The sequence below is a fragment of the Podarcis cretensis genome, assembly GCF_951804945.1.
Source record: "Podarcis cretensis genome assembly, chromosome: 2".
Classification (NCBI taxonomy): domain Eukaryota; kingdom Metazoa; phylum Chordata; class Lepidosauria; order Squamata; family Lacertidae; genus Podarcis; species Podarcis cretensis.
This window is the reverse complement of record NC_137171.1, coordinates 87,233,371-87,249,311: the sequence shown is the minus strand read 5'-3', so window position 1 is coordinate 87,249,311 and position 15,941 is coordinate 87,233,371. Positions and strand designations below refer to the sequence as shown.

Below are 15,941 nucleotides of genomic sequence, written 5' to 3'. Positions count from 1 at the left end.
ACAACATTTTGCCCAGCCCTGCAGTACAGGCTGGTGATCCAATAGCATTTCATTACCCAAATTTATGCCGTGAATCAGTATTGAGGGGGGATGGATGGACAGGGCAAGACAGGAAAGACTGGAATGCAGTCAGTGATTTAAGAACGATGCTGTCTGAATGTTCCATAACGAGCAAATGAACAAAGGAAGGAGATTCCAGAGACAGTGGCTAATATGGAAGCAGCTAAGATTAAAAACTGCCCAAGAAAGAAAGAAAAAAGATCCTCTAGGTGTGAGCCAGATTGCAAATCTTTTTAACACAGTGGATGAGTGTCTGCTGACAAAAAAATAAAAAATTCCTGTTGATTTCAGTGGAATTGCAGGTACTTGGGTAAGAAAGAAGATGAAAATTAGGACTCGCTGCTTGTCTGCTATCTGCTTTGTCTCTGCTCACCGCCTTGGGGAGAAGCCACTCAGTTTCTCTTCTGCCCCAGGCACTGTCTGCAAAGTCACTGGCTTGGTTTCTGTGGCAGAATTGTGACTGGCGAAGGCAGTGCCAGAGGCAAAGGAAGCCCAACTCTGCATTGTGTGCATGGACACAGAGCACAGCACCAGTAGGCATTTTAGTGTTGGCAATTACACACCCATGCACAAGCACCGAAAACAGGGGGGAGGTGACAACATATTTATGATTTACCCCATTTTCTGTGGGTTGAAGGCGTGTGGAAATCTGTTTGCCAAGATGTCCAATTTAAGCCTGACCAGTGCTTTTCTTCTAGGAAAAAAAGGAGCCGGTACTCACCATGAAGTTGTTAAAGTAAGTGCCACAATTTTAAGCAGTGCTTTACTTTTAGGTGGGGGGGGGGAGGTGCCAGTATACCCTTGCGTACCCCCAGAAAAAAACCACTGAGCCTTGCCATCTTGGTGCTTGCCTGTGTGCCCCTTATGCTGCTGCTGAGATTCCACTGGGATTCTGTACAAAAGATTAAATACGAACTGTCCAGAAAGCTTGCAGCCTGACAGACTGAATCACAAACTGTATCAACCTGAAGTATTTGCACAGGAGCTGATTTAGCTGTTGCTTTCCAGTTATTTCAGCTGGTGGTCTGTCCACTGTGCAGAGAGTCTGGACACAGGGAAAGTATTCCTCCACTCCACAAACATCCCTAGTGGCGAGTTAAATACCGTAGCTACGATTCTGCTAAGCGTTAGGCTAAGAACTCTTCCCCCCACCCCCCTGCTGCCATGGCCCATATGGAGATGACTTGGTTCACTGAAGGCTAGGAACTGGGAAGATAGGATGCAATTAGCTAGGTCTTTCTAAAGGCCAGTCCTGAAGACTGAACAAACCAACTTGCATTCTGCAGGCCCTTCAAATTAAGCCAACTTCTAATGCACTTTGTTGAGTTTTTATCAGAAAAGATAAAAGTTGTTCACTTGAGGTAACCCACTGAATACTATTTTTATAGTGAAGTCTCCCAATATGTTATTGCTGAGATACCTGGATAAGATAAGTGAGTGGCTCTAAAGGAATGGTATATGGCATTTTCCAGTCAAACGTTTGCTCTCTATGCAATCAACAGAGGGGGATTTTGTCATTTGCTTCTAAAAAGTCAGGATAGCACTTTAGTTTTCCATAAAATGGTGCTGACTTACATCAAGCCGAAAGATCGAGCCTCTATCTCTTTTAAGTGTCAATCATGTAATGATTTATGCTTCCAAGTACACTTGAAACGAAGTCCAAGGAGGGGAACCTGTAAAATATTACAGTATCTTTTGTGTGTAGAAACACTTAGCTGTCCTTTAAGGCTTCGGAGTACCATTTTTTCCAGAAATAAACAGTTAATTCTTTTTTTTTTCTTATACAAGAAGTGGCAAATTAATTCCAAAATTTCAAAAATAAAAAGGTCTAAACAAACCTCTAGTATTCAACACTTGCATTTTTTTTCTTTTAAAAAAAGTTCAACTCAGACTAAACTCTAGCACAGTCATGCAACAGCCCACAGGTCCTATGGATCCAGAGAGATCTCGGGAATCCCTAGGTGTTTTTCCATTATATTTTTATTGTCGTCTTGTCTTCTTCTCTTCCTCCTCTTTAATTAAAAATAATTAAAAAGGATAAAAACAAAATTACAAAGCAATCTGAGATGTATATAGGCTTCAAATGATTGTTCTGTTTGATGAGAAATGTCTGAAATTTATCCATTTGGTATTTTCCACTGGTTGTGTAAAAACCGTATGTGATACTGGTTTGAGCTCTTTCTGTTAACTATACAGTGCCCCACTGGGGCACAAGAATTAGATTGTAACAACATATATATATATACACGCACACACACACATTTTAAATTTTAATTAAAAACTTCATTACATCCCCTCTCCTCCCCTTATTTGCACTCTCAGGGAATGGGTAGGATCAGGCTTGGTATGTTCTGCAATAGCCTCTCTCTCAACTTCAACCTAGACTTGAGATAGCAACTGAGTTTATTGGTACTGGGTGGGTGGGTGAAGGCTGAAAATTTGGTGGGTTTGGTCACCTGAGTTGAATTAGGGCAGTGGCTTCATCACACTGGTAAACGTTTAATGATAATTAAAGGCATTACATTTCTCAGGAACTGAATCGAGGGGATTAAAATTCTTAGGGTCAGAACAGTGAATGGAATGATGCAGAGATAATGAAAAAGAGAGGAGCAAAGGGAAACAGATTTTAGCAAGAGTTCAGGAGCTTGTTTCTCTCACATACTGTGGTTTAGGCTGGATATGGGATGTATTGGTTCTTTGTTAGGGTTGGACCAGAAAACTCAGACCCAATGGGTGTTTCAGGACCTTCAGAAATGCTTTGCTCAGTGTGCAGGATTATTTTATTATTTTTTTAAAAAAATTATTTATTTCAGTGAATTGATTAACTGCCCTTTGGTACAAGACATCCAGGCCAGTGTGAAATTAAAATTATGGAGTGCCAACATGCACTTTGTAGGCCATAGACCCAAACCCTAGTTCAACTAGGGACTGTCTCTCTTGCCTACTCTCACATAGCTTCATTGCTCTTTAGATGTAGAATGCGAATAATGCAGGGGTGGTGGGATGCAGAATAAACTTGCCTCCTAAATTTGCAAACCTAACTAATAAGTAAAATGCTCCTTTCCGATAGCACATAATTCACATTTCAAAGATGGAGCTACTGAATTCCAGGGACAGGAGTTGTTTCAGTTTGAAAATGAGGACACCTTCTGACTCTCAAGGAGTGAGCAGACACAAAACGAAGGTACATACAACATCTCCTCCAAACAGTGCTGGATGTCTTGGGAAACACCATGGCAGCAACACAGGAACCTTTGCCTTGAATTGGACTGGAAATACCTGGTCACAACCTGGGCAACGTGGCAGTAACTAACGGCACCTGGGTCTTCTTCTGCAGTTTGCTAACCAGGAGAAGCCCAAAGCCAACCAGGTGCATAGAGGAAAGAGGAGGCAGACTTTGGGTTGAACCAAGTAGCAGAGAATAGAAAGCAGAACTCAGTTGCAGGAATTCCCCCTCTCATAATGCTAACATCAGATTGGAATGAATGATGCTCTGCTCTCCCCACTAAGATCATTATTCCCTGCTCTCTGGAGCAGTCCATAGCCAAAGCAAGCTATGGAGACTATCACACATAATCTAACGTTTCCTGCACAAAAGTAATAATGTAATAATTAAGTAATAATGAAGTGCACTTGGAGTCCCTTCCAACTCTACAATTCCACAAAACTCATTTCTTATCTGCACTCTCTCACCCTCTTCTAATTGGCCTAGCCAGAACCAAATCCGCTGGTGAAGCTGCTTATCCCAACAGAGGGGAATTACAAGACTGTTGGGAGTTTGGGTCTTCATTGCTACCAAAACAAAAAGAGAAGCTCTGCATTTTGCTGAAGAAATTGGGATGAGGAATAAATAAAATATCCTAAAATGGTGTGTGTACACACTTACACACCTGAAAAAACTAAAGGGGCACCCCACTTATATTTAATGTTTCAGTCAGTGCTAAACTGCAGCTCCATGTTCCTCATCTCTTAGCATGAAGTCTGACCTCATGATTTCTCTGAATAGACCCAGTGTTGCCATGGTCTGCCAGAAATGGAGACAACACAGAAGAAGCATCTACTCATAGCTTCCTGCATGACCCAGACCCTACCAAGTCTGACTGCATCTGTTACTAAGATGCCTTTCCTCTACAACGGAAGAGGGAAATACTGAGAGTTGGTTCAAACAGCCACCCCCATTCACTGTGCCTATGCAGTGGCAATACGTGGCAGTACCCCTCTGTCTAAATGCCCCATGAGTGGGAAACTTACAGATGAGGGCAGCTGGGGGCGGGCTACTCTGGGGCGGGTGGGGCAATGAGAACTTTTGAAAGTTGCTAAACTCTGCTTAAAAACAGCTAGCCCTGTCTTAATCTATAAAAAGGCAAAGCAGGGACTTTTCTCAAAAGTGTGCCACTTTCCACAAAGTAATTCACCACAAACAGGTGGAAAGATCTCTTTGCAGGGGTTTGCCATGCATGGCCCACCCTCCCTTTTGCAAGTTCTTTGCCCTCTGGGTACCTTAAACCTTCGGCACCCGCGTAAGCAGCATTCAAAACAAGAGCATCAATTTGGCCTGTGCTAAATGTTATTAAAATAAAATATGGCACAGGACAAAGTGTAGGAAGAATCAAAGATAGAGGGGCTCTTCTCTTGGACTCCACGCACCCCCACCTCTATCCCAAGCAAGCAATGCTCCTTTCTTTTTGTTGAAACAAAAATAAAAAAATAATCCTGCAATGTTTTGTTTAAAATTTAGAACCTCCCCACACTCATATATTTTAAATCTTTTTCAAAAACAAAACAAAAACAAAACCTAGCTTGTGGAAATTGTGCAAATATAGCAGTTAACACTAGAGGAAGAAGGCCAGAGAGTATGGAAGAGAAGGTAGAGAGTGGAGCTGTCCAGGCAAGGCGGGAAAGGAAGGAAGTACAGGGAGAAGGGGCAGGGAATTATAAGCCTACCAAACTGCCTGCCATGGGGAGAAAAAACCATAATGTAAAAAGGTTGTCCTAGACGTTAGTGCAGTCCCCAACCTTCCGTCGCCAAATCTGGAGAAGGCCTTGGTGGGAGCCGGAGAAAGGGAGGCAGTGGCAGCTGAGCAGGGATTTGTCTCACTGGCCCTCCTTGCACATCTCCTGGGGTCCTTCAGGTTCTTTGCTACGTCGCTCCTTCCAAAAGGTCTTTAAGATAGGCTCTGTTTGCTTTTGAGAACGGCGGTCTTACGTTGCTGTTGTTTTGCTGTTCGTTGTGTGTAAAGTGTTCTGAGACGCAGCAGATTCTGTGCATTGTTTGGTGCCAGGCCCCAATGTATTCCTTGATTGCTTTCTTGCTGCCGCGACTCACTTGCCGCACTCTCTCTGCCTTAAGAGTCCACTGCCAGGGAAGTCTGCAGCACCATCTCGACCTTTTCAGCTACTTAGGGCCATTGTGTCAATTGCCTGCTCCAACTTACTCCGCAGCCGTTGCCTTCGGGCCTGTTCGTCCTTCTCTAAAGCAGCTAAAATCTGGCAAAGGGAAAGACGTGTAGATGAAATCATTAGTAAAGGAAGACTCTGGGGTAATTTGAAACATGCTTCACACCAGTGGTAGTCTAGAAAGAAAAGCCAGGAGAGATTCCCCACCAAACACTCCAAAAAACCCCTTTTAAGGATGAAGAAATATGGGACGGCCATTCTCTTGACCGTCACAACTAGGAGAGGCTGCTAAAAATGGCAGCTACTTAACAGTGCATCAGCAAGTGTGTTGCCCCATTCTAGCGGCTGAGCAAGGAGGAGCAATCACCATACTGCCAGGGTTGCAGCCTGCCACACACTATCCCCAATCATCCTGCAACAGGGTTGCAGCTGTCTAGCTTGGCTAGTGAGCTGAAGTGGCTGTCTTTTCCCTCCCGCTCCCATGTGAGACAAAAGAGTCAGAGGGCACATTGTAGGCAATGCTTAATTGCCCATCTATCTTCCTTCCAGGAAGCATATATGGAGTCTGGCTAGCAGCAGATCTACAAAAATACTTTTGCAGATCTCCTAGGACTCCTCACACACATGACGTCCAGCAACTAGAGCAAGGGATAATGACAGGTGGCCCAATACTTCCCCCTGCAGAAACCTGGTAGTCCAGTAATATCTGGAGGGCCACAGGTTGCTCAGCCCTTCTTAATTCAGAGAATAGGAGAACTCTCCCGCAATGGCATGATCTGGGACTTTTCTGATGGTCCTGGAGACAAGGAAACACTGAGGACATTTATGAAATTGGCATCTTTAATTATGGAATAATTAAACCTAGTCCACTTTCTAGTTCTGTTCTCACAATCAGATCACTCTTTGGATGTAATCCAGGAAATCTTGAAATACTCTGCATCTTCAGGCACTCAAGACTATATGAACTGAGAGATCATCAGGGATGTTGTGAACAGGGCTTTGGATTCTGAGGGGGGGGGAGGATGGGATTTGGCAGGAAAGCAGCTAGTGAAAGGGGCTGAGATAGTGAGGGAATGGTGGGATTTTTCTACAAAAAGGAGAGAGAGGTGCCCATCATCAGGAGTCCATTGAACCAAGTCCCACGCCCTTTAAATTGCGCTGCCAGATAAAGAACAGATGATTAAAATGCAAACCCATCAGAAATCCCATTATAGTGGCTAAGTTTGTTGTGAGTGCAAGGTAGATTTCTCTTTCCAATTAAATGTCAAAGCATCCATCAAAGGGGACTTGATTAACCATTTCATTGGCTGCATAATTGGAAATAAACTCTTGTATAATTAATAGACTGACTATTAGGAGGCAGGAAAGGTCCATCACAGGCCCTACAGGTAATTCCTTAATATGGAAATCAGCTCCTTTTGATTAAGAGCAGCTGTGGCGCCCTACAGGTCTCCAGCGCTAAACGTGCAGAACGTGCTGTGGAGCTGCACAGCGCTGCAGCTCAGGACCTTGCGGATGATGAAACACTTAAAAGCTCAGTGCAGTTTCTATAAAGGTGATTTGCCACATAGTTAGCGAATGCATGAAGAATCCTAAGAGTTGGAAAAGAGGGTAAAGCAGCTCAACGTCATTCCCTAGGGGAGGATAACTACTGTTAGCTTCCCATGGGAAATGTGATTCCACCACCTCCTCAGTACAAAAACTGAGCCTGCTGCAATTCTGCATGGGGGTAACCAAGACCTGCATTGGCACATATGGAAGGACCCCAATACTCCACCCAAAGCGCAGAAAGCGCCAATCACAGTGATTTCTAGGTGGCCAAGCTCTGAATGCAAATGACACGTTAATCTGGCAGAAATAAAAAAGATGAAATTATTAAGGGTACTGGAGCTATTGAGTGACTAGGAACAGGAGTTCTATTCATGGTTCGCGAATCCCTTTCTCTCTTGATTCAAGAAAGACTCACTACATTCTGAAAGATTTACAACCTGCTTTGTATTTGTTTGATCTTCTGTTATTGTGTTGCCCTTCTGGGAGCAGCACAGTAAAGAGGAAAACTACAGGGAGCATAAGAAGAGAGCGGGAGATGCATGTTTGTCACCTGTTTTAAGGAGCTGGGACCACCGTGATTAGGAAGATGCAAAAACCCAAATGAAAATTAATTATGATTTTCATTCAGTGCCAATGACAGCATATTATAGCACTGAACAACAGGAAAAATTATTCTCTCCCATTTCACATCAAAAAGGGTGCAATCGGGCTGCATGTAATTGTGTTTAATGAATGAAAACAAACAAAGGGAACAGCTGCTATTTATTAATCCCATTACAAATAATAAAAGAAGTTCCTGGGAGCTGTGAACACACAAGCAGTGCTTTTAGAGGGGGCTATGGATGCACATCCAGCAGATGCCAGGCAGCGGTTAACCGGGAAAGACAAGGAACGGCAACTCACCCGTCATTCAGCTCATTAAGATCACGCTTTCCAAACACGTAGTGCTTGCCTTGCTATTGATTTCTGCTTTAAAGGCCTTGCTTATTTGTAATACTAATGAAAGGGAATGTTGGGAGCTGGAGACCAGCCCTAGGGCAGGCAGTTGCTATGAAAATGTCTCTAGGAACAGCTGGGGGGCGGGTCACCTCTGGTTTCAGCTTTGTGGTGAATTTTGGTCTAAGGCAGATGGCTAGGATCTTGCTAAGAAGCCCTGCAACTGTGCAGGCTGCTAAGGCACTGCTAGTGTTAGCTGTTTACTAGTATGGGGACCATCCTTATTGCCTAGAAGTAGATACTCGTGTCTACTCATACAGGAAAGACCTGCTGCAGGGATTCTTGGCTTACAACAGGGAGGTCTACACCTTGGGCCACAGCAACTTTTCAAATTTAAATCCAAGTATTGTAAAATAAAAAGTTGCTTACAGTTTAATATGCAAAGAAAAAAAGCAATAGCGATACTCTGTGTGTCATTTCCTGTACACACAGCTCTCCTGTTGGCAGACAACTGGAAAGACAAAGGGTCTGCCAGTCTCCTCCTTGAGCAGATCTGTTAGGAAGCACCTTTTGATGTCTCAGCAAATGTGCTCCATAGCTTTGAAGCCCTTAGAATCATAGAATTGCAGAGTTGGAAGGGACCCCCTAAGGGTCATCTAGGCCAATCCCCTGCAATGCAGGAATCTCAAGCATCCATGACAGATGGCCATCCAACCTCTGCTGAAAGCAGGTTGAAGAAGACGGAGCTGGGCTGGAGGGCAGAACACCAGCACAACATCCCATTTTGGCAGGAACTCTGCAATGGAAATGTAGAGAATATCCAAAGAGACCCTAAGTCTCTGCTCATGAAACATGTACGTATCTTCTTGCACCAGGCAGGTGGCCACACGTGGATCTTGTCTGTGAAGGAACGACCACAACTACATTATTGTTCAGTTTTCGCTGACAGGCAGCATTTAGTCCAGCTGCCCAGCACTAATCTGCTGTCACTCAGAAATAATGCTTTGTCAATTTCTTTAGTGTGCAAACAACTACTTCATGGCTTGAGACAGACAAGACAACTGATATGGGTGTTTATGCCTGTTCTACTGAGCTGCAGTAACTTGAGCCTCAACTGCTTTCCAAATGCCTTGTACCCTGTCTAATTCTTCATTAATGCAGTCTGTTAGATCCACCTCTTTGTGTTGCAACCTTTGCCCCTTCCCACGATAACTCGCTCTCTCTCCCCACCTTCTATCCACTTATGAACGTAAGAAACTGTGGGGGCACTCACCAGCTTTTGGAAGAACCTCCTTGCCCAGAGTAGTTTGGCAAACTCTTGTACAAAGGCTTTTATTGCTTTACACAAGCCACTATTCCCCCCCCCCCACTCCCCCAGGTCTCATTGTCGTTCAGCCGGGCAATAAAATCCATGTGATCCTATTACATATATTTTTATTAGTGTTATATATTTTATTGCTTTAATAAAGGATTGCAGATAATGTGTTCACAGAAAAGTACTTTATGGAGTTTATACCAATTACGGCAGATGGGCTTTTAACCACTCCTTAAAACTTAAGAGGCTGGCTGAAGTGACTTCATGGCAAACATGCCCCCCCCCCCCCCACTCCTGGGATTGCAAATTAGGATACCATTGGAGACTACCCAGCATAGGGATAACTGAAAACAGTCAAGTGACATGCTAAGAGAGTGTTTTCCTCTGCTGTACTTCTGCATGTTCCTGTAGTTTAAGTTGGTGATTGAATGGCAAAGGGCAAGCGGGATTTTCTCTCTTTTCTTTTGTTACTTTGTTTAATTAATTAATTAATTAATTAATTAATTAATTAATTAAATGCTTTCCCACTGTGTGATTTAGTCCCCTCTTTTGTATTTACCTGCTATATATTTGCTAACACTGTTGTGATGCTTACCCTTTATTATTATTATTATTATTATTATTATTATTATTATTATTATTTCTTTCCTGGTTAGGGGGGGGATGAAGGTTAAAGTTGGCCTGTTGTTTGTTTACCTTGAGCAGTTTGGACAGTTGCACGGGGGGAGGAACGGGGGAGAAAGGTGAAAACATGAGTATATAATAGCCTGCTGGATCCTGACAGGAACACCTGAGGGCAAAGCTGCATATCACAAGAGAAGCACAGTGTTCCCACCTTGGAGCACTAACACAGGGGGTTAAGGGGCTTCAATGGAGGAAAAGGAGTGGGCTGGAGTGTAGAGGTTTATCCGTACTCCAGCCACAGTTATCCCTTTCATGTACTCCACCGCCAGTCAGCTTTTAACTCCCCCCCCCCAAAAAAAAACCTGAGCTCCAAAATAAATAAGCAAGTCTAGTTTGCAGGGCAGAGAGGCCTCAGAAGAGGTTGGTGGGTATACAGGGCAGACCAGCCTTATGGAAAGAGGTCATCGACTCCTCTCCCTCCCACTGATCCTCCCCTACTGCTTCCCCTTACCTCATCCTTGTACTTGGTGATATATGAGTAGATCTCATGCAGCGCGCTCATACTGTTGAACTGGCTCAGGTGTAACCGGGACTGCTCTGCCAGGTAGGCGCTCATGTCTTGGTCGCTGATTGCTGGCATTTTAGCAATATCTGCATAATATCTATAGCAGGGAGCAGGGGAGACAGAAAGTCAGAAGGAAAACCTTTTCTGAAGACAAATCTAGGGACATCCAGAAGGAGAACAAGTGATTTGTTGTAACAAAGCAAAATATTAAACTGAAGCAACTGAGTACAGTATACTATGTGAAGTCTTTAAGACTTTCTTTAAACACCTGTAACAATGAGGGCCAATGGATACCTGCCAGCTACCACAAAAAAGGCCCTTTCCCTTGAGCCTGCCAACACAAGAGCTCTCAGAGGCGGGCAAGTTAGAAGTCTCTCCACTGACAATCTTAATGTGTGGGTGGATTAGTGTTTCACAGGACTGTTTTGAAGTTTAAAAAGATAGAGGAAGGAAGAATCATTCATGCTGTCCTGAGTCCATGGAAAATGAAATTTTTCATCAGTTGAGGGAAATCAAGTTAGGCCAATCAGGAGTGGTGCAAGTCTATTTCCCTCAAACCATAGCCACCTCCCACACACCTGACATGGCTGCAAAGGAACAATCAGGAACCGTAAAGTGTGCTTCTGAATGTTCCTTGGCAAGTAAGGCTTGCTGCCAGCACTTATCAGAGGCAACAGCAAGTCCTCCAGGGATCAGTTGCACTACTCTGCAGTGCAGCCAATCATTGCTTTTGGCAGGAATCTTCCTTTGCCGCTTTGCTTCAGATCAAGCTAGGCCGAGAAGGGAGAAAGGAAAGAATCAGCAGCACACTTAGACTGCATGCCTGGGTCTTTCCTCTGACGTACATTCAGCTGATGTCATGGTGATGTCAGGTAACTGACAGGCTGACACCCTTACCCACCTGTCAAAATGGCCTGAGGGGAATAGGGGAGCTCAGGATCCAGCCCATCAACCAGATATTGTCCCCCACTCCCCCCAGATATAATCATCTATGCTTGATGCATATACCCTTGGGAACACGGAGGCAACATGGATATAAACTGAGGGGAGGGATATTTGTTGATGCAGTTCTTGGCAGTAACAGCTGGTAGTGAAGCAGCTGCTTGCTATGGAGGGCTCTATGCAATTCCAAAAAACTCTGTTGGGCTTTGCTCTGTTGTTGCAGACAGAAATTGAGCAGCACACCTGTGGTGGGAGCTTCTCTGAGGTAGGCTCTATGGAGCAGGTGAGCAGTGGAGGGGGGAAATTTCTGGTGTATGTACCTTTAAAAATATTTTTTATTATATTTATTAGAAATTTGACCCAATTGCTCTCACTTTGATACAGAGGCGCAGAAGAGAAAGGGGACCACTGTGCATGATGGCAGTCAAAAGTTTCTGTCTATGTATTTGTCACACAGCAGTATAAATAAGTAGAAATAATTCTGAATGCGATGTCCTTTGCCTTTTTCAATCAGAAATATGAAGCATTAATATAGTTTGAATTAAAAGCTGTGGCGCAGCTGGGATAATGGAAGAACATTGTTGCATCCTCAAGAAACCAAGAAAAGTGGAGCAATGCTGAACAGGCATCTGGTCAGAAGCAAATGGCAACATATTGCCTCTGGGAGGTGAAGATCAAAGGCCTCCCCTATCCTTTGGCCACAATCTCTGCCAAGGGATGGTGTTAAGATGCTTACAAGGGCACTTTCCTACCCAAAACCACAGATACATTTGGAGTGCAAAGGAGGCAGACATCTGGAGACACCAGTGACAAGGATTTCCCCTCATCTTCTCAAAGTGGGCGTGGGGTTCACTGCTTCAAGCAGAAGACTCCTGATTGTGCTGGACCCTTCCTTGCAGCTGCTGAGGATGCTCAATTTAATGCATCATACCTGTAAGCGTCCTTTTCATCTTTCTTAAGCTATGACATCTTCCATCCATCCACATCACAACTGGCCCAGAAATATGAAGTCACTACACTCCTCAGGTCCCCAGGAAACGTATAAACAAATTGACAACTCCACACTACTACCCCAAATCCTGAAATCTAGACATGCTGTGAAGAACAACAGGTCTGGGGAAATTAAAATGCTGCTAGAACTTCTTCCTTTTTTTAAGTGAAGTGCGGCGTCCAGCAAAAAAGGAGGAAGGAGATTATTGGAGCAAACCTACTTAACAGTGTCCTGTTCATTTCTTACACATTTTCTATGGGGGCCTATGAGCTCAAGGAAACTGCTTCTCGAGCTGCAAACAGCCTGTTGGGAAGAACTAAGGCTTCAACCCCATTTTCACAGCATGTTCCTCTGTCAATTTCCCCCCTCTTTGTCAGCTAGGATGGAAAAATGTCATGGCTTTGCTTGGTATATCAATATGGTGGTAGTGGTAGCAACAGACAGGTCTTTCACAGAATTGAGCTACCTCCAGTGAATTCCACTCTTTCTTCTTGTGTGACTCATTTTCAGCAGGAAAACTTTTTGTGGGGTGGGGAAAATAATTTGTTAACAAGACAAACATGCCTGGAAGAGTGAACCAGAACCTTCTTGGTAAAATATATGAACTGCAAAACCTACCCAACATGACATGCTTGCACTTTAAAAAAAAGTTAATTAAGATTGCAAGCTCCTTTGGCTAGAGATTTTGCTCTGCTCCTTTCCCTACAAATCACACTGGCAGCAGTTTCATTACAAATGGCTGCCTCCATTATTCCCCCATTCCCCCAATGTGCTTTATTTATTAGTCATTGGGGACTGAGAGCAATTGTCCTCGCTTTGAAAAACCAACCAACCAACCTGTCTTTTCCAATTGGCTAGGAAGATTTCTTCACCCTCCAATCCTGGGAGGTTCTTTCATACACATGTGCAGGTTTGCCCGGCTCCCCAGCCATTCAGAGCACACATTACAAAAGCAACTCTTCTTACACAGCTGCATCTTGCAAGGCCACCTCCCCATGGTTGAAGCCACTCACCTTTCTACCCAGCTCTTATAGTTGGGGATGTCCTTGGCGTACAGTAGTTTATTGGAGGGAGAGTCTTTCCCTAGCTTGTGCTCAGAAGTTGAGCAGGAGTCCATGAATGTCTGAGCCACCACTGATAGGCAGGCATCAGTAATACTGTTCTTGTGAATGTCAAACACAAACTGGGGGTTCTTAATCACATTCACCCAAAAGCGCAGAGGTAGACTGCAAAGGAAAAGAAAGGAGGAAAGTCAGGCTGGGGAAACACATTATTTGGTAACTAAAAACAGCACCCTGGCTGGAAATAAGGGCAGATATTCTCTCTTAATCTCCATAGATGGTAGTGATTTGGAAATGTGGTTTGCTAGCTCTTCTGCCCCTTTCTGCCACTTGCTCCAGACCATCCCAACCCAGAATTCATGCTTCTCTTGACTGGGTCTTCACAATCCATGCTGTACAGCTGAGTGACTCCTATTTCCTTTCCCCTGAAATTCACAGCTGCTGGGGAAGCTCAAGCAATCGCTCTCTGAGAGAGAACCAAGTTTCAGACCCCTGCCGACACACTGAGATTTCTGGGGATACCCCCTCTCGTAATTCCTCACAGCTTCTGAGTCTAGTTAGGAGAGATTCCTACACATAGAAACCTACCATGTAAGGGAGAAAGCTAATCCAAATTCATTCTCCCTGGCATCTCATTTTCTATATGGAATGATTTTTGTGTGTCCAGGCACACAGGTATTCCATGATCTGGACCCTCAGCTGCAGTCTGAAGTGGCATAGCCCAGGCACACAGGTATAGCACCTCAGGCACAGGTTCCCATGAATACATTTGACTCAAACACCAAATGCTTGGCTCCATAGTATTCTTATCATGTGAGTGCTGGGCACACATGCACATTTTAATTTCAGGAAATGATCTCAAGAAATGAACTCTGCACATTGAATTATCATCCTGGAATAAACATGGCCATTAGTATGCAGGGGCCTGCCTCCCTGGACTCTGTTGAATTGGAAACCAGGCACCATTGGGATTCTCCCCTCTTTTCCTCCTCTCCCCTCCCAACACACCGACTCTTCCTTTATTACAGAAAGCATAGCGATAAATCAGTTCCAAGCATTTCCATGCTCTCATATCGCCATTTAAAAATGTTTCTTTTTCAGCCCGGCTAATTACTGACAGTTACTGAACTATACAAAAGCAATTTGGACTTCCATTTATCAAATGCCAGAGATGAGAGTGTATGTTCTTGTCCCCTGAAATGGTTAAGAGGATCTGAGAGATGAAATCGGCAGAAGGGAAGAACGCAGTGGGGAGACATGAAACCTTGCATGTAGCAGAGGGCTTGTCACATCTCACCACTCGCTGAGCACCCAAATCCCCCTGTGCTCTAGTATAAATGGATAGGAAGACGGAATTTAGCTCTCTAGTGCTATGCATGCTGCTGGTGCTAACTTTCCTACCGTATTCTTAACTCATTATGATGGTGAAGTTTGCTCCAATCTTTAGCTATGATGGTTATATAAGCTTACATTCAATTTGCACTGATCCAGGGCAGTGCGCCCACCTCCCTTGCACTGGCTCTGATAGGCCAGCAGAAAGTAATCTAGCAGAAACTGTTTGAATGCATATTGGAGGCTTCAGCTACCCTAGGAAAAAGTGGGATTTAAGTACTGTGGTACCTCGGGTTACGTATCCCTCTGGATACGTAATCTTCAGGTTGCGAACACAGTAAACCTGGAAGTGTATACTTGCGGATTTCGCCGTGTGCGTGCACAGAAGCACTCAATTGCGCCGCGTGCGTGTGTAGAAGGGTGCTTCCATTTTATGGACTTTTCAGGATACTGCCAGGTCTCCAGAATGGATCCTGTCCATAACCGGAGGTACCACTGTACATTCATTTTCCACCTTTGGGAACTTGGTTTCCCACACGACTAAAGCGATTTCTACCACTTGATCCCTTATCTGAGAAAAACTGGGGCAAACCAAGAGTTCCTGTGAGGTTTCCTAGCTCAGCATTTTCTGCACCAAGGTTGGGAATCCTTTCAATCCCAAAGGCCACAATTCCTTGTTGCCCACTCCCCCAAAGGCCACACGCCAGCAATGGACAGGACCACAAGGTGGGCAGGGCTGAATTAAGCAGGCCCAGAGTTGCATATAGTATCTGATTCTACACTGAGTGGCAGGAGCTCTCCAGGGTTGCAGAGCACCCCACCTGGAGACTCCCTTCTGCATGCACAGATTGTGTTCTAAAACCAAGCTGTGGGCCCTACTTACCAATTACTCTTCCAAGTGTGCCTGACATCGTAGTCATTGATCTGGTGCTTATCAGCTTGTTCATCCAGGAAATCAAACATGTACTTGATGGCGAGAGGCAAGGCACTCCCTCGGTGGGCGGTGCTGAATATGGTCTCAAAGAGGTCGTCAACAAACTTCTGCAAGGTTCCCTGGATGTAGAAAAATGGTGGCAATGGAATGAAGGCATAGTCTGCTTGGAAGGCATAAAGATCCCATTGAGATTATAAGAAGAAAAGTTATGCCCTGAAATGACACTGGCATTG

At 44.3% G+C, this 15,941-nt stretch overlaps 1 protein-coding gene across 4 annotated transcripts in view; it reads right to left on the bottom strand.

Moving 5' to 3' along the window:
• Positions 1 to 836: 836 nt before the first annotated feature.
• PLXNA1 (plexin A1) overlaps positions 837 to 15,941 on the bottom strand; it is a 313,030-nt gene continuing 297,925 nt past the window's right edge. For all 4 annotated transcript variants that reach the window (XM_079964486.1, XM_079964484.1, XM_079964487.1 and 1 more), the window contains exons 29-32: positions 15,658 to 15,827; positions 13,395 to 13,607; positions 10,395 to 10,545; positions 837 to 5,547 (exon numbers count right to left, since the gene is read on the bottom strand). In XM_079964486.1, coding sequence (XP_079820612.1) covers positions 5,452 to 5,547; positions 10,395 to 10,545; positions 13,395 to 13,607; positions 15,658 to 15,827 — 630 coding nt within the window. In that variant the 3' untranslated portion in view covers positions 837 to 5,451. The remainder of the gene's footprint in view (positions 5,548 to 10,394; positions 10,546 to 13,394; positions 13,608 to 15,657; positions 15,828 to 15,941) is intronic.